This window comes from Coffea arabica, chromosome 9e, assembly GCF_036785885.1.
Source record: "Coffea arabica cultivar ET-39 chromosome 9e, Coffea Arabica ET-39 HiFi, whole genome shotgun sequence".
Taxonomy (NCBI): domain Eukaryota; kingdom Viridiplantae; phylum Streptophyta; class Magnoliopsida; order Gentianales; family Rubiaceae; genus Coffea; species Coffea arabica.
Genome location: NC_092327.1, coordinates 41,185,429 through 41,203,625, shown reverse-complemented (window position 1 = coordinate 41,203,625; position 18,197 = coordinate 41,185,429). Strand labels below are relative to the sequence as shown.

The following is an 18,197-nucleotide window of genomic DNA, read 5'->3' as shown; positions in this document are numbered from 1 at the left end:
ATTATTATTTGAATTTATATTTATATTTATTTCAATATGAATTATCATTTAAAGTTATATTTGACAAATTAAGTTGTATTTGTTAAAATTCGTCGAATTGCATGGATTTCTTCAATTTTTTTATATTTTTTGACATTTTGTTATTTTGTTAATGCAACAAAAAAGATTATTTAAAACTAATTTCATCTTATTAGAAAAAAAAAAGATTATTACCGCTACTTAATGTAATGTGCATTTTTCTATTTCAAATTTATTTTAATTTGTTCATATTTAAATATTTGGTAGCATTTGACTTTATGTTCATATATTTTTGTTATCAATTTTATTTTAATTCATTTATACCTTAATATGTGTTTTTGTATTACAATTAATTTTTTCCTTTCTTAATCAAACGAATGCATTAACGTCTTAATGACAAAAATATGTGTATCTCTATTATATTTCATTAAAATGCTCTTTGTTGTTGTTTTCATGGTAATCATTAGGTTTGCATTTTTTTCTTATTTTCTATGTTGTTAGATTATTAAATTATTCAATAAAGCTTATTTATTATAAGTTTTAATTTGGAGAGAAAAACATTTTTCCAACCTTATTGCATTATTACATTATTCAATGAGCCAGCTTACAGATTTCTTGGTTCTCTTATTTTTCCTCTGCTTTGCTTGTAATAAGTCAAAAGTCAAATAATGCAATTATTGTTCAACTATTCAATTTTTTCTCAATTACCTAACCAGATTAGGTACTTATATTTTTTTTCAAAGTTAGGTTGTCCTTCACAAGAAAATCAACCTTTTGATGAATTATCAATTGTATTTCATCGTTTATAACCATTATATTGAAGACAAAGTACTAGCTTAATTTAACTTTCATAGACTAGCTTTTTAGATGAAATTATTATCAACAAACTAACCTTGAATAGTATACTACACACCCTTACATACACTACCAACCTTTATTGTGTTTCATTTTTTTCCTTTTTTATTTCCTTCTCGTTCTCACATAGCAGAGAGAAAGCTTCCTTCACTTTCTTGTTTTTTCACGTTTGGTAATACAATTTTTCTTACTTTTTACTTCAACAAATCTATGCATTTATATATTACTGTAGTAAGTAGTAACATATACTTTCTTTTACTAGTTTTGTGTTTTCCTTTTGCCGCATTACTTTTGGTACTCAAGATTTTTGCTTTGCCTGTCACTTTACTTTAGATTAGTCACTTCACTTATTTTATTTAGCACCAGTAAAACTTGTATAAATCAACTGGAATTGCTACCAAACATAATATACACTTTTCCTATCAATTTTATTTTATTTATGCTTTAATACTTACTTTTTATTACAACGAATTTTTTCCCTTTGTTAACCAGTAATATATTAAGATACTCTTTATAAAATATATTTGCGACACTCAATTCATAAACAATCATTCAAATTTTGTTACCCTTAAACACTTTAGGGTGGGCAGTAGCCAGGCCTTACTGGTATTCAACTAGTTAATCCTCTGAGCCAGCCCCGTTGCACTGTAAATTTGCAAGTGTCGACTCTCCTAAAAAATTACAGCTGCGTACATCGTTATTAATCCTTATCCATGTAGCTGACTGCAGAACAGCAGGAAGCCTTTGGCCCTTGCCGGCGACAAAAGCATTAGGGTTCTTCCACTTCAACAAAACAAATGAATAAATAATTCATACTACCATTACAGTCTCAGGAAGTAAAAGGAAATGGCAAGTTTGGCGGGGACAGGGACGCCGTTGTTGAGAGCGAGGGTGATTCCGCTACAAGAGATAGCAGTACTTCCTATTCCTATGCTCCGGTCATCATTCTACTTGCTTTATAATTACAACAAAGATATTTCTTCTGGTAAGAAGAACTGTGGTTATCCTGGAAACGGAAGATTAACAAGAAGGTGTTTGTCAATCTCGGCTGCCCACGCAGGGTCACCACCCGGGGATTCCCAAGTCCGTGTGCGTTTCGCACCGTCGCCCACTGGAAATCTTCACGTTGGAGGGGCCAGAACAGCTCTCTTCAACTATTTGTTCGCTAGGTCTAAAGGCGGCAAGTTTATCATTCGGATTGAGGATACTGACTTGGATCGATCCACAAAAGAATCTGAAGAAGCTGTTCTTCGAGATCTTTCTTGGCTTGGCCTTGGATGGGATGAAGGTTTATTTTCCTTTTCCTCTTCGTCTTCTTAATTGTCATCTGCCCTCTGGTCACCAACTTTAGTCGTTTGCTGTGTATTTTCTTCGTTGGTACTGTAAAATGCATAGGTTAATCTGCTAAAATTCTGATTCCAAGTTTTATTCATGGTTGCAAATACCACTTAACACTGATAGCATATGGGGGTGGGCAATGCAGGCCCTGGTGTTGGAGGGAACTATGGTCCCTATCGCCAGTCTGAAAGAAATTCTCTCTACAAGCACTACGCTGAGAAGCTTTTACAGTCTGGTCATGTTTATCGCTGCTTTTGTTCTAATGAGGTACTTTTTTATCGTCACAAAATTGGTTTTGTACTTTTTTCTTATTTGAACTGTCACGGGCTGGAGTTTTACCCACGTCACCCTAAGCTATTCCATTATCTTCTGACATAAACCCTCCACTATTAACCCATTGAAGATTATCTTGCAAGTTACAATCCTTTGACGAGATGCTCCATATCACGGGTCCTTAATAGGTGTCTAAGGGAAATGTACGCCATATCAGGAATGATTGATGTTGAATTTCATTACCACTAATGCTAGATGCAGTTATAAATCCCATTGAGGTCCTGGTTTGATAAGCCTGAACATGGAGGTTGATATTGCGCTCATAAGTTTTCTACAGTCCCTTTGTTTAGAGACGGGATAAAGCTTTGATGCTAAATGATGCTAAAAGAGCATTTTAGATTTTTATGGTATAGATGCTCGTCATATTTGCTTCAAATGGGTGGGGGTTTTTTTTTTTTTTTGGCAAGGTCTTGTTGACACAGGTTAGCTATATGTGTGAGACTAAACCTGCTATAGACTTCTTCCTGAAAATAGATCTCTGTCATGGTTTATAAACCACAAGCAGCTTTCTTCTCCCATGACCAAACTGATTTAGTGGAGCATCAATTTCAATGTCATTTTGTACAAGTATTTTTTGTATAACAAACTGTAGGTATTTTCTTAGATTCTTTTTTCTTTTCTTTTTGCTACAGACTTTATAATGGTAAAGCATCAGTACATAAGTTTAACAAGATGGCAACTTTGGCTTTGAAAGTTTAGTACATTAATGAAACTTTTAAGAAGGAATTGTAAATTGCTTATGAAGCATGAAACATAATACTGGCATCTAAGGATGCAAGTATTAAAGAAAGTGAACTCATCTATTGAAGGAAAGACGTTAACAGAAGGACTGAGATTTGCTTAGTGAAGTATCAGCTTCATAAAAATTGAGAAACTTTAAATTTAGGCAAGTTTAAGTAGTTAACTAAAATATATTTCTAGTGTTTTAGATTTGAGAGAATTGGATCATTTGTTAGATGAAGTAAATTTTCAAAAGGCTGCTTCATGAAAATAAATTATCGAAGTGAATGCGGAATTAAGGCGGAGTCTGGACATGCGGACATGTCCCTAACCTATTCGACAGTCCTTTCAATGATGATTTGAGCATCAAACACCTAATACCTATTCAGTTATTCCCCAGTTGAATAAGCAAGGCTCTGAAGGGGACAATGGCCTCTCACTTAAAATTTGTCCTTAGTTGTTAAGATTATGAAAAACTTAGCTGAAAACTGACCAGTTGAGTATAAGCAAATAGGATACAAATACTCTATCAATTTCAACTATCAGTTAGTTGAAAGGGATTATAACTCTTTGAGCTTGACTTTTTTCCAAGAAGAAGCAGGAATAGGAATTGTTATTCATGTCTCTCTTTGTTTGACTTATTAGGAACTAGAAAAGATGAAGGAGATTGCGAAGCTAAAGCAATTGCCACCAGTTTACACTGGGAAGTGGGCCAATGCCACTGATGAGGAAGTGCAAGAGGAGTTGTCGAAGGGGACACCCTATACATGTAGGTTTCGAGTGCCGAAAGAAGGAAAGTTGAAAATAAATGACCTTATCCGTGGTGAGGTAAGTGATGAATAAAACTTACTTTTGCATGTCAACGGCTTTATTTTGAGTTCCTTTGGAGTTGTTGCTGAAGCACTTGATAGTGCATTTTATTTTTTCCCCCAATTGGGCCATTTGGGCATGTTGCAGTTTTGGTCCTCTATTTCATGGTCTAGTCCTAGCCGAACACTGATATTTCAACATGTTATCTCTTAAGCTATAAATCAAACTTGTGGTTGACATGTTACAGCGAATAGAAGTGCAAAATTTCATGAACATGAGGACCACATAGATTAAAATAAAAGATGTGGGGAAACTTGCTAAAATTCATTATGTATATATAAACCCATTCATTAGAACTGAAACATGGAGTGAGATGAAACTAGTTCAGTACTAAATGCACACAAATTGTAATTTTTAACCTTTTGATTTAGACTATATTGGTTTTAAGTGTCTAAGGATTCAGCATTAATGATAAATCTATACTTGACCAATGACCATAATCCTTTTCTTCTCCTTCTACATTTTTGTTTTGGTTCTCTTTTCCTATGATGGTCTATTTGTTTTGCATCATCATTCTTCATTTCTAATCTTGTTTGATAGTGTAATGAAGGTTAGTTGGAACTTGGACACATTGGGAGATTTTGTCATTATGAGAAGTAATGGACAACCTGTGTACAATTTTTGTGTCACAGTTGATGATGCATCTATGGCTATCTCTCATGTTATTAGGTGAGACATTGCTTATTCTAGTGGAGATTTTCTACAATCAAAGCTGTTCTTATTTCTCTTCTTCAGTTGCTTGCTTGTTTATTTGCTTATTCTGGGAAGATTTCTTATTAAAACTTTCAATACAGAGCAGAAGAACATTTACCCAATACTTTAAGACAAGCACTAATTTACAAGGTACATTCACCTTCCATTGGTCCGCTTGATGTTTCGAACTCATTTACTCTATCAAAGTAAGTTCTTTTGCAAATGGTGACATCTGATGGGGGATGCTGTGTTTGCCGTTGTAGGCTCTGGGTTTTTCAATGCCTTATTTTGCACATGTTTCTTTAATTCTTGCTCCTGATAGGAGCAAACTCTCCAAGCGTCATGGTGCAACTTCAGTGGGTCAGGTTGGCCATTTTGGCTTCTTTCTCTGGTTTTTGAATGCCTTGTAATTCTTCAACCAGGCCTTGAGTGTTTGTGTAGTATTCCCCTGTCACAATTGTACTTTTATCTGGCAGTTCAGGGAGATGGGATACTTACCTCAGGCAATGGTCAATTACCTTGCGCTGTTGGGCTGGGGTGATGGCTCTGAGAATGAATTTTTCACCCTTGAACAACTTGGTGAGTCATATCTCCTTGACTATAGTTGGTCATTTCCATACATCTGGCAGCTTCATTTTGTGCTGATGTATGGCAGGATTTTGTACTTCTTCTTGTGCTTCCTTGATCAATCTCATTTACTTCCTGAAAGTCATACACTTATATGTTGCAAATTGAATGTTCCTCCAGCTGTCCTTAACTCTATTAGCTAGACATGTCTGATGAGTTGGACCTTCTCATGCTGTTTACAGTTCAAAAATTTACAATTGAGCGTGTTAACAAAAGTGGGGCGATATTTGATGTGACCAAGCTCAGGTAATATTTGCTTTTGGATTACTGATGCAAATAGCAACTTGTGCTATTATAGTTCAGGGGATGTCTTATTTATAATAATCTGGTTAAACACCATTTTATAGCTTTGCAAATTGTTTTGATTATTGTTTTATGGTTTTCCATTCAATATTTGTGGAATCTAAAGGTGGATGAATGGTCTGCATTTGAGATCTCTTCCAACTGGGGAAGTAATCAAACTGATTGGTGAACGTTGGAAGAGTAATGGTATCCTCACTGAATCAGAGGGGCTCATTGTGGAAGTAAGGGCTTCCTATCTTTCTGGTGCATTTTTTGATGATTCAGATCAAGTGTTTGTCATGTGCAATTTCTATGGAGTGGTATGATCAACGTTATATCTTGTGAATCATATTGTGTAACTTTGTTATTTATCCTAAAATTTTGTTCCTGTGTGCAAATTTAAAAGCAACTCTGTGGTCAACCTGGTAGCTTTCTAAGACAGCAATGTGTTGCTACCAATTTTGCATTATGGAGTAGTCAAACAAATGAATTTATTCTGATTATCATTGTAAGCTATGGTTAGTGAAAAGTAAGTGTGCATTACTATCAACTGCATGTTTAGTAGTACAAGTAGCTTCTCTATATCTATTGTGTTTTTCTAGGGATTGCATCATAATGGTTGCAATGTGTATTTGTATAAGCAGGAAGCTTTTCACCTCCTGAAGGATGGAATTGACCTGATAACAGATTCAGACAAGGTTCTTTCAAGCTTGCTGTCATATCCTCTATATGCAACATTAACAAGGTAAGTTGAATTCTTGCATGTATGTAATGAAGCTTTCTAGACATTGTAGTAGTATATGAATTCTGAATTTCTTACCTTTTGCTCTTATTTTCTTCCCAGTCTTTGTGTTTACTATCCTGAGGATTGTTTATACGTTTCCTGTACTAAGTTGGCAAACTCTATTCGTTATTAAAATGTTTTTTAGTTGCAAATTCAATTCGCCAACTCAGTAAAAATAAAATTGAATAGCCAGTTACTGAAGGTTAGGTATTGCTATCATGAAGTGTTGTGTGACTCAGATATTTGATGGATGCTATGACACTCATCCGGGCGATTGTGAGTGGGTCCTAAGCAAATTAGTTTGTAGCATGTGAAAGCAAATATTCTGTTTTGAACATATCAACTTGGATGGTGCTAATATATGGATTCAAAAAAGAATAATCTTTAGGTAAAAGGGAAACAGTATGTGAACTGCAGAGATGTGTTGATGTTAAGGTTATAGTTATATATTGGAGAGCCTTTAATAATTTTACGTTTAGTAGTAACAGGTCAGGAGCAGTGTTATTGATAGTCTTCTTTTCCATTGGAAACAAAAAATTGATTTCCTCTTTGCCATCTGCAGTGCTGAGTGTAAATCTGTTATCGATGATGGGCTCCCCGATGTTGCTGCTAGTTTGTTGGCAGCCTTTGATGGCGGTGAGCTGCTTGGTGCCTTGGAAGAAGGCCAATCAGGGTGGCAGAAGTGGGTAAAGAGCTTTGGTAAATCACTGAAACGCAAGGTTTGTTTTTACTATTGCATTCTTGATAAGAATTTACTGGTTACTGGTATCTTTGGTTGCCCAAAAAGTTTAATTTCAATATTTATGCGCCATGCCAGGGAAAATCTCTTTTTATGCCCCTCCGGGTGTTGCTAACTGGGAAGCTCCATGGACCTGAAATGGGATCTACAGTCCTTTTACTCTACAAGGCGGGGAAGTCTGGTGCTGTAGCATCACAAGTTGAGTTTTTGACATTAGATCAAAGGTTTAATTTGCTGAGAGAGATTGAATGGACGTCCTTTCAAAGGGATCAGCCTGTGTTGCAGTCGGCTACCGGTGTTCCTTAAAGTCTACTGATCGATTAGTTTTGCCATCCATCTCTTGCCTCTGTTGCCTGTTCTGAAAGCCTGTGCTGTCTGCTCGGCTATCGTACTCTCTGCACGTCTGAAGCATTATAGCCTAGTTTCGGTCAAACTGTGCTTCATTTGCTGATAGGAGACATTCATCTCTCTTGAGCGCGTTATGTGGCTTGTTTTCTGGATTCCTCAACTTTTTCTTTCGTTACGTTCTGAAGAGGATGACGGTATTAGCACATGAATGAGATTCTTAAAGGCCTATCCATCTGTATGACGTGCACATCTGTCTGGCAAGTATAATAACAGGATTGTATTCCGTGCGCGCTCTACCTTTCTTCATTACTGCATAACCTTGATGTGCAGTATACGACGACCGCTTATGCCCACCTATAAAATTCTGGCTAAAATTCATTATACCATAATTTGCTTTCAAATAAAGAGCAATTATAATTGCCAAAAAATGAGCCTAAAAAATAAAGTTTGCTTTTACTGTAATGTTCCAAAAGTTTGCTCCAACTTGCTTATTTTGACATAGTAGAGGTATATCTTGTTGTATTGTACGGACAAATAATAGCAAAAAAATGAAAAATCAAGCACGTGAGAAATACAAAATCAATTCAATATTAACATAAATGATGTATGCTTCATAAAGCTCAAATATCATGCTATTATAATTACGAATGCATAGAATTTATCACCATTATTTCTTTTTCAAACAAGACATCATCATGTAAAAACTTTCATCTTACCAATTCACAATAAAACTTGCAAGAAATTTGAAATAGAAGGCTTTTCAATGCATAAAAAAAGCACAAAAATTCAGTACCAATGAATTACTAAATGAAGTGCAAGATTTAGTTATGCATTGAAAGTGAACTAAAACATCAGAATTGCAAAATACAAATTTTGCATTTAAATTTAAGACAAACCTCACAAAAGGAGAATTGACTTGCTGAGCCAAAATAATGGAAGGCTTAATGAATATCAAGGAGATCAAATCAAAATAAATAAATACACCTAGTAACAGAATGAAGAGGCAAAAAAAAAAATGATAAAGGCTAAATTAAATACAATTAATGAAAAAATTTTAAGTCCATAATTGGCAGTGTGAAACAGGGGAAAAATAGGAATGAAAAAATGGAACATACTAGATAGCAAGGTTAGGGAGATAAAAGATCTATTGTTTATATTTCTCTTAAAAAAAGAGATGATCATGAATCATGATTTTTGAACAAAGGAAGAAAAGAAATATCTATTCTTAGGCAAGAAAAACATACATTCAGTTGATACAGAGGAAAAAGGAAAAGATGTATTTGATTGAGTGGAAAGAGGAAAGGCTGAGAAAAATTAGGATGGAGGAAAAGAAGAAGGGAAAAAGCAAAATACTGAATTAAAGAGTTAAAATTGATGGAGCTGGAAGTGGCATTATAAATCAGTTGATTGTTACGATATCTCTCCATGATTAATAATAATCACCTAAAAAATAGTAAGAAAATAATTTTAGGATAATTAATTATAAAGAAAAAATTGGAAGGGAAAAAAGAAAGATGAAAAAAAAGGGAGATGAGGGTTGAAGGTAGAGGTAAAAAGAAAAAGAAGAGGAGAAATTGGGAGGGGAAAAGTTTATGACTTTTTCCTAACCAAAGAAAATAGTGGAGTAAAAATTCAAATTGTCACTTGTCAAAAGAGGAGTCTATATATATGGCAAGAGTCATCTACAACTACTTCTACTCCCTACTCTAACTTATTCCAATTAATTATGGGGGAGGTGACCCAACAGAGTAACGGGTAACTGACGGAAACTAAATCGCCATCACATAGGGGTCCATTATGCATCTTTTCCACTTTGTCCCTTACCGTCATTTTTTAATTTTCATTTTATCATCTAAACCATTAATCAACTATAACATTGTTAACATTGTGGGATGGTAATGTCGAAAAAGGCATTATACACTTAAGAGTTGACTGTACCAAATTCCTATAAAATAGTTTGTTTTGTTCTTTATCCCATAACATTATTTTTTATTAATTTGTTTGTTTGTTACTAAAATTATTAGTAAACTCTTATAGTATTTGATAATACAGGACAATTAATATCTGAAAAATTAATATTCCTAACATAATAAAAAAAATATTTTTATATATATGGGACATGTTTGGCAAGCAAATTTTTTTTTATCAAATTTGTCTGTTACAAGTTTTTTAACAATTTGAACTACAATAATCTCAAAAAACTTTTCAAAATTTTTAAACTATATACTTCAAAATATCCAAAAATTTACAAACTTAAAAAATTTTCCCTGCAACTTTTAGTGTAAGTTATAGTACAATTTTAGGTTAAATGTAAAAAACTCCCACAAACTATATACCCAGTTGCAGTTTACCCCATAAACTATAATAATAGGCAATTTACCCCCTTGAATGATATGTTTGGACAACACTACCCCTACTATCTTAAATCCTTTCTTCTTCTTTTTTTCTCTATTAGATTTTTCAGTTTTTCCTTTTATTTATTTTCTCCTTCTCTCGTGGAACTAGCCAACGTCTCTCTCCGATGTGAAAAGACTTACATCAAAAATTTTAATATTTTTTAAATTGTTTTTAAATTTGTTTATTTGTTAAATTCATTCTTAATAATTTGTCATAAACTCTTTATTATTACAAAATATATGAAGCTTATATTGTAAAGTGTATTAATCTAGTAATTCAACAATTTAAGCACCTATAAACTAATTAGGAGTTCACAGTTACTCAACTACGTATAATAAAAGTAACATATTATATATCACATAAAAAAGAAAAAGTTAGCAATTGTTATTTGTAGTGAAATAAAAAATAAGAATAAACAACAATAGTAGTTAATTTTTTTTTGTTATTGATACTAGTAATAATTGATTAATCAATTTCTCTATTTTGTTGTTATATATTTGAAAAGTTCAATTTCTTAAATGACATTGGGTTTGTTTGGATTGAGCATTATTTACCCAATTTTATTTGCTGACATCATCATTACAATTTCCAATTTTCTTATTGACTTCAACATTTGGACAAAAAATCTTGTATAATCCATAGATTTTTTTTAATAAAATATTGACATACAAAATTAAGAAATAAACAAATTTTGACTAATCTAGTCTACTTATTTAAACAATGATTAAAGAAAAAAAAGGAAGAATTTAAAAAGAAAATGATAGGGAAAAAAGAAAAATAACAATGCTTAAAATAAAATGGGTAGATTTGTCCCAACATATCATTCAAGGGGGCATAATGCCTATTATTATAGTTTAGAGGGTAAACTGCAATTGGGTATTTAGTTTGTGGGGTTTGGATTCCTGTTTTTACCTCTGTCTTTGAAAAATGGTTTTTCACGTTCCAAATGCTAAAGTAAATGTGTATTTCAAAAACAATTCCAAAAACACCCATATCCAAACATTATATCAAAAACAACTCAAAATATACATAATATGTATATTTTGTATATTTCCATTATGTATATTATATATATATTATATTAATATAAATTGAAATATACAAATTGAAAATTATATATTTATATATTATATATTATATAAATATTTATATACATTAATATTATACATAATATTGTATATTATACATAATATAATATAATATACATAATATAATATACATAATATGTAATATTGTATACATAAATGTATAAATATTTATACATTATATATTATGTACATTATATTATAATATATACATTATTAATGTACTTTCATTATTATGTACATTATTGTGTATAATAATGTATAATAATGTTATGTATAATATATAATATACAAAATATGTATTAAGGTATAAATGTATATTATGTATATTCTATTATATATATACAATATTATGTATATTATACAAATTGAAAATTTTATATTATATATTTATATATGATATATTATATAAATATTTATATAATGAAATATACAATAAATATTACAAATTGAAATATTATATAAACACCATATTTATAATATTATAATTAATATTAATGTATATTATATATATTAAATATTTATTTATTTATTTATTTATTTATTCATATTACAAATATTTTATTTTATTTAAAATAAATTTTTATATATTTAAAATATATTTATATAAATATTATATATTATATATTATACATTTATATAAATGTACATTTAAACATAATATATATATTTATGTATATTTATAATATACATTTATATTATGTATTATATATAATATAATACATTTATAATACATTTATACATTTATATTAATATACATAATATTAATTTTACATTTATACATAATATTAATTTTACATTTATACATAATATTAATTTTACATTTATACATAATATTAATATATATTTATAATATTTTAATTTATACATTTATATAATATTCATTTATAATTTATACATTTATAATAATATACACTTATACATTTCTAAATATATTTATATTAAGTATTATATATAATATAATACATTTATATATTTTTATATAAATATATAAATATATTTATTTATAAATATTTGTAAATGTATTAGAAATGCATAAATATATATTTATATAAAAATATATAAATTATTTATTATAATTTATAATAATATACATTTATGCATTTATAAATATATTTATATTATGTATTATATATAATATAATACATTTATAATATATTTTTATATAAATATATAAATATATTTATTTATATATATATAAATATATTTATTTATAAATATTTATAAATGTATTATAAATGCATAAATGTATATAAATATAAAATTATAAAAATTATAAATTATAAAAATATTCAAAAATATGTTTTAAAAATACCTCTAAAAATAATTCAAAAAACATCTACAGTAAAAATTTTTCATATAATTTTTAAAAAATAATACGAAAAATAACTAATCCAAATGAACTAGTATTTTAAAAATAAAATATTACAGTATTATTTTTAATGGACTCTCTAAAATTTTAAACAAACACGTAAAAAGCTCAATTGCCAGACCGCAGACGGACCTTCATCGCAGAATTGCACTTATTTTTTCTTGCAACAATCAGCTGTACAGTAAAAAGAGAATCAGAGACGGAGGAGGCGGTCTTTTCCCACCCTTCTCCTCCTTGTGGGCTGTGGCTCGGCTGGTGGCTGCGTTGTGGGACAACAATGAATTCAGGTATGACCCAGATATCGCACTCGCCCACTGCCAGCAGGCTTAATTCCGCTTGGATTGGGAATGGGAATTTAATTACGCATGGGCTAGGGCTAGGACTAGGGGGAGAAGCAGCAAACAATAGCAATAGTAGAAAGAATAGAAACAATGCACTTGTAACCATCATGAGAGACAGAAGCAATAACAGGAAGCCGCTGCAGAAAGGCCGGAATCTCAGCATCGAAGCCATTCAAACGGTTCAGGCACTCAAGCGGGCCAGAGCCACTAGTAGTTGTCCGCTGGAGCCTGCCCTTGAGACCACTTTTAGGCGTTTGCTCAAGCTCGATATGATAGCCGTTCTACGCGAACTCATTCGCCAGAACCAGTGTTATTTGGCTCTTAAGGTTTGCTTCTTACTGCCTATCCCTTTTTCCCCTTCCCCCTTCTTTTTTTATTTTGTTTTGGATTTTTTTTGTTGTTGTTGTTGGAGGGGGGGGGGGAGGGGGGGAGGGGGGAGGAGGGGGTTTATGCCCCTTACTAAAACGTGCCTATCTACTTTTTTCTAAGTGGATAAACAAGGCTATACTTGATAGAGGATGCACCATACAGATGATCAGATAGCATAATCTGGGGCCGAAACCAGAATAACTGTATTTATTATGTTGTGGTTGGAGGTATCCTTTATCCCATGGCGTGAGATAAAAATTTAGGGATCAACTTGTCTTATATTTCCAATTCACTCAAGTTTTGGGTAGCCGAGTTGGATCAGATCCCAAAAGTACTTGCATTTTATGCATGGAACCTCTTAATTATTGCTTGCCCGAGATAATATAAAATTTTACTGCCCAAGTGCAAAACAGCAACCTACAATTTTGGAAAAGGCTCATCGATTGAATATGATTTCACAATTTTTAATTACTCTTTAAGCTGCTTGTTTGGTTCAACCATAATATATTGTTTTTCAGCCAAAACAAGATCAAGCAAGAAGAAAGAATGTACTGACTCATCTCTCTGTTTTATCAGCCGAAAAAAAGGGGCCTAACTTGAGGCTCAAATTTGAGTGAAAACTGGTTTACCTTCTTGCTCATTTGCGCAAAGAAGAAAAATTACGAAGACCAGTAATTTTTCCCCCCTTTCTTGGTGTGAGATTCTGGGGTTTTTTTTTTTTTGGGGGTGGGGGTGGGGGTGGGGGGCTTAGACTAGTATTGGGTGCCTTTGTTTCTGAAAAATGGTACATTTAGCCTACAGTGATATTGTCTGATCTATTAGTGTCCTTCGTTTCCTGAATTAGGTTTTCGAAGAAATTCAGGAGGAGTATTGGTATAGGCCTCAAATATCACTGTATGCTGAATTGGTCTCACTTTTGGGAAGCAATGGATTGCTTGAAGAGGTTGAACTGCTTTTCATTAAATTGAAGAAGGAACCTTGTTTAGAGCCTGATATTAACGGTTTTAATGCATTGCTGGAGATTTTAGCAAATTTCAACCTCACTGGACTTGCAGTTGAGTGCTTTTACCTGATGAAATCTATAGGTTGTGACCTGGATAAGTTGTCATTCAAGATATTAATCAATGTTTTAGAGTCAAATGAGGAAGCAAGTCTTTCAACTTGTTTTCGACTGGAAGCCCAGAAATATTTTGGTCAATCTCTAAATTTTCAAGAGAAAGGAGAGGGAGAAGGATATTCTTTGAGCTCAAACTGACTTGGTTACTCTTGCAGGAGCTGCTAGATGCAATCTGATAGCACCTCCCATTGCAAGTGTTTAGCATTTTCTACCCTGTCAGGAAAGTTCTTGCACTTTTTTTTTGTTTAGCGGCTAGGAGCTATTTAAATATTTGTAGCCAAATTTACTGGTGACTTTAAACTCTTTACTTATGGAGACAAGTGCAATGGTTATGCTTTGCGGCTAATGCTTTTCAAACCATGAAATTTAATTTGTTATTGGTTGCAAGTGCACGAAATGATGCATGGCATCTATATCTTGAACAATAAGTGCCTGAAAATACTTAAATTTCAGGATGCAAACAGATCAAAATGATTGTAGAAAGAAGAAATGGGAAAATAATAGAAAATAGCTAACCCATGGTTATGTGAGCAATATATGCCATCTCCCCCACAATGGTCACATGATGGACAGTCATGAGGTTGATATGCATATGCCCTTCCTGCCATAAAATACACTGCATTTTTTGGTCTTTCTTTGCTGTATCTCTACATTGATCTTGACGTACACTTTAGAGTGGGTGGGATACGACTTCTGAACATAGCTTACCTCCGTTTGATAATGTCAAACTCAAGACCATTTGTCTGACCAAATCTCTGTTTTATCAGGGAAAAATTGTAATAAGGGCTGCCCATGAGTCTGATGCTGCATCGCTGATTCTATACCCAGTTTCTACACATAGTTATCCATCCTGTTTTTGATCCTTTCATTTTTCCTGCAGAGACTTCACCATTCACCCCATCATTGGTGATTAGGACTTGCACAAAGTATGAACTTCCTGTCAACTCCACATTTTTCCCTGGATTAAGATCCACCTACAATGGGCATTGCATCTGAGACATATGGTGTAGACTAATTCAGTCCAAGAATTTGTTAATTGAATTGGTTAGTAATAAAACCAAATAATTGATACCATTAATAGAATTGGAACCACGTTTTCTGCTATTGCTGCAATTTTTGTACCAGGTGACATCCCGCATTGTGATCAAGGAACTTCCACCAATGCCCATCGTAATTTGGGGCAGAAATCAGTGGCAGTTATAGTGATAGGTGGGCCACGTGGCAAACACCACAAGACATGGTTCAAAACATCTCACCTGAATACAGCCTCCACAGGTATTTCCTCTATTCAGCATGCTGCTTGGCCCAGCAATACACTCTCCCATAGCTGGTTTTCTGGAAATCTTTGTAGCTGCAAAGCTGCTGGTATTACATGGAGTATACAATGTAAAGGGAGTGATGAGTATACAACCCTTGCGATGTTCTATGGCAGAGAACCAAAGACCTTATCCATGGACTATGTTCCATTCTTAAGTTGATCGTTTGAAAAAAGAGGAAGAAGGATTAGATATTCGACATCTCTCTCAACTAAACCAGGCAACTCTGGCTAAGGTTGGTTGGAAGTTATTGATTGAGGATGGGTTGTATGGAAAGAAACTTCATTTTAGAAAATATTGCAAGGAGGATGGGGACTCTTTGAGTATGTTGATGTCATATACCTGGAGAAGCATAGAAGGTAACGCTGAAGTAGTAACACGGCAAGGAATGAGGTGGAGACTTGGTAATGGAGAGACAATAGGATTTTGGATTGATTAGTGGTTGTTCAATGTACCAATCAGTGAGTGGATGTTTCAATCCCAGAAGAACAGTGCAATAAAAGGGCGGTGGAATAAATGATTGGAATTGGATAATGCTGCAGGGACTACTCCCTTCATGTATCAAAGATGAAGCTCAGATCCATTATTCTCATCCAGAATCCTGATATTTTGGATTTTCTTCGATGTTGCCTGTCTGAATCAGGAGCATGTACCGTCGAATCAGCTTATGATCAGCTTAATGGATCTAATAGGAATCTAAATGAAACTTAGCGTTGGAAAAGAGTGTGGGAAGGAAGGGGATCAGAAAGGTGCAATGTGTACTGCTCTGGCTCTAGTTGCACAATCGATTGATGACCCGTAACCTTAAATTTCATATGCATTTGATTGATACTGATATTTGTCCTAATTGTGCAGGTTTGGAAAGCAGGTCTCCGTGGGAATTGTAGATGGGCAGCCAGTGTGCGGCAAATGCTGGTCAAGAAGAAGGATCGGCAACAATTCTTTGAATTTTTAATTACTAACCTTTTGTATAGTGCTCGAGTGGAAGTGGAATCTAGATTTTCGTCATGTCATTCACCATATTCGGCGGTGGAAGTATATTCATGAAAACTAAATATGCCGTCTACAGGTCATCCGGAGTTGAGATTTTCGTCATTCTTTTTGGGGGTTCTGCCGTCCGCGCCCACACGATGCATTTTCCAGAAAGCGTGAGTCATGCTTAGCCCATGAAATATCAACAACAGATTCAAAAAAGCTGCTATTAGTTGATATCTCATATTGATATTCCAAGGGTTTTCGGCCATATATAAAAGTTGTTAGATCACTTCACTCATTGTCAATTGATTTTGAAATGGCAGTTCATGTTCTCTAAAATGGTATTAGAGCTGGGCTTTGAGTTTATTTGTTACCTTGTGAGTTGTAGTTTCACTCGTGATTCAGTTATCTTGTTTATAGTTTCTCTCGTGACTTGGTTTTAAGCCCATTTGTCAAGTCACGATTGTAAGGGGGTGTTAGTAGAATTTTTCACATTGATATTCTAAAGATTTTCAATCATATATAAAAGTTGTTGTTAGACCATTTCACTTGTTATCAATTGGTTTTGAGATGGAATTCTAAGTTTTTCAACAATTAAAAACCTACTCCACTTAGATGAAAATTTTCAAGCATGGGAAGGAAGGAATCAAGTTAAAAGTGTTAGTAGAATATTACACATTGATATTCTAAAGATTTTTAATCATATATAAAAGTTGTTGTTAGGCCATTTCACTTGTTATCAATTGGTTTTGAGATGGAATTCTAAGTTTTTCAACAGTTAAAAACCTACACTACTCAGATGAAAATTTTCAAGCATGGGAAGGAAGGAGTCAAGTTAAAATATGGATGGCTCGGCAGTAGGAAATATTGTTGTGGCGGAGTATTTTGTATTGATTAAAGGTAGATGGATATTTTACTTTTGCAATGCGTATTTGAGAGACACAGATAACCTACTTTGGGAAATCAAACGGTGTGTTAGCTTGGGATCTTATTGGCATTAGACAATCAAAGTATTTTGTATTGATTTAAAGGTAGATGGATATTTTACTTTTGCAATGCGTATTCGAGAGACACAGATCACCTACTTTGGGAAATCAAACGGTGTGTTAGCTTGGGATCTTATTGGCATTAAACAATCAAACTTTAGAATGCCATATTAGTCGCTTCTTTAGCGAAGCAGACTAGGTGTTGATGCTCTTGCAAAAACATAATAAATGTTGGGAAAATTGTTCAAAACCATTCTCATATTTCGTTGAATGAAATTTTTCATCATTCACTTTTAAAATATTAACTTTGTGTTCCTTAGAAATTTAATATCGCAAAATTTGATTTCAACTTAAGTTTTTGATCATTTTTTAGTATAAAATTACCATGTAATCGATATGCAATCATTTTTTATGTACAAAAAGGTTAGATTTCACTTTTTTTAATGGCAAAAATTGACTCAAATCTCACTTTTTTAAGAGAAAAATGAATATGATTTAGGCCAAATCCTACTCGTTTAAGGGTAGAAATGAATATAAATTAGGTCATTTGTTTAACCATAAATGAGGTCTAACCTTTTGTCCCTAAAAAATTGATTATATGCGAGTCACGTGATTAATTCAGGGTAAAAAGT

The 18,197-nt window shown here is 32.9% G+C and overlaps 2 protein-coding genes across 3 annotated transcripts; both read left to right on the top strand.

Moving 5' to 3' along the window:
• Window positions 1-1,579: 1,579 nt before the first annotated feature.
• LOC113710444 (glutamate--tRNA ligase, chloroplastic/mitochondrial-like) lies at window positions 1,580-7,894 on the top strand. 2 transcript variants are annotated; one of them, XM_027233456.2, is made up of 12 exons: window positions 1,580-2,161; window positions 2,357-2,478; window positions 3,910-4,092; window positions 4,685-4,803; window positions 4,929-4,977; window positions 5,091-5,192; window positions 5,304-5,406; window positions 5,637-5,700; window positions 5,864-5,978; window positions 6,381-6,481; window positions 7,083-7,239; window positions 7,338-7,894. In XM_027233456.2, exons 1-12 carry the CDS (start codon window positions 1,720-1,722, stop codon window positions 7,563-7,565), a joined length of 1,785 nt encoding a protein of 594 aa, XP_027089257.1. In that variant the 5' UTR covers window positions 1,580-1,719; the 3' UTR covers window positions 7,566-7,894. The 2 variants fall into 2 exon arrangements, with proteins under 2 accessions (XP_027089257.1, XP_071922029.1); XM_072065928.1 differs by having other exon boundaries at window positions 5,864-6,056.
• Window positions 7,895-12,568: 4,674 nt separating this feature from the next.
• On the top strand, window positions 12,569-17,122 carry LOC113710264 (protein THYLAKOID ASSEMBLY 8, chloroplastic). The gene is made up of 3 exons (XM_027233175.2): window positions 12,569-13,128; window positions 14,016-14,225; window positions 14,444-17,122. The coding sequence occupies exons 1-3, from the start codon at window positions 12,739-12,741 to the stop codon at window positions 14,462-14,464; spliced, it is 621 nt and encodes a 206-aa protein (XP_027088976.1). The 5' UTR covers window positions 12,569-12,738; the 3' UTR covers window positions 14,465-17,122.
• The last annotated feature ends 1,075 nt before the right edge of the window (window positions 17,123-18,197 follow it).

Bases quoted from the DNA above. Each gene is read 5' to 3' on its own strand.
- LOC113710264 (XM_027233175.2), top strand. From the start codon at position 12,739: ATGAATTCAGGTATGACCCAGATATCGCACTCGCCCACTGCCAGCAGG. The intron at 13,129-14,015 runs GTTTGCTTCTTA...TTCCTGAATTAG, and splicing joins AGTGTTATTTGGCTCTTAAG to GTTTTCGAAGAAATTCAGGA. The intron at 14,226-14,443 runs GTTGAGTGCTTT...TTACTCTTGCAG, and splicing joins TCAACCTCACTGGACTTGCA to GAGCTGCTAGATGCAATCTG.
- LOC113710444 (XM_072065928.1), top strand. From the start codon at position 1,720: ATGGCAAGTTTGGCGGGGACAGGGACGCCGTTGTTGAGAGCGAGGGTG. The intron at 5,407-5,636 runs GTGAGTCATATC...TGCTGTTTACAG, and splicing joins TTTCACCCTTGAACAACTTG to TTCAAAAATTTACAATTGAG. The intron at 5,701-5,863 runs GTAATATTTGCT...TGGAATCTAAAG, and splicing joins TTTGATGTGACCAAGCTCAG to GTGGATGAATGGTCTGCATT.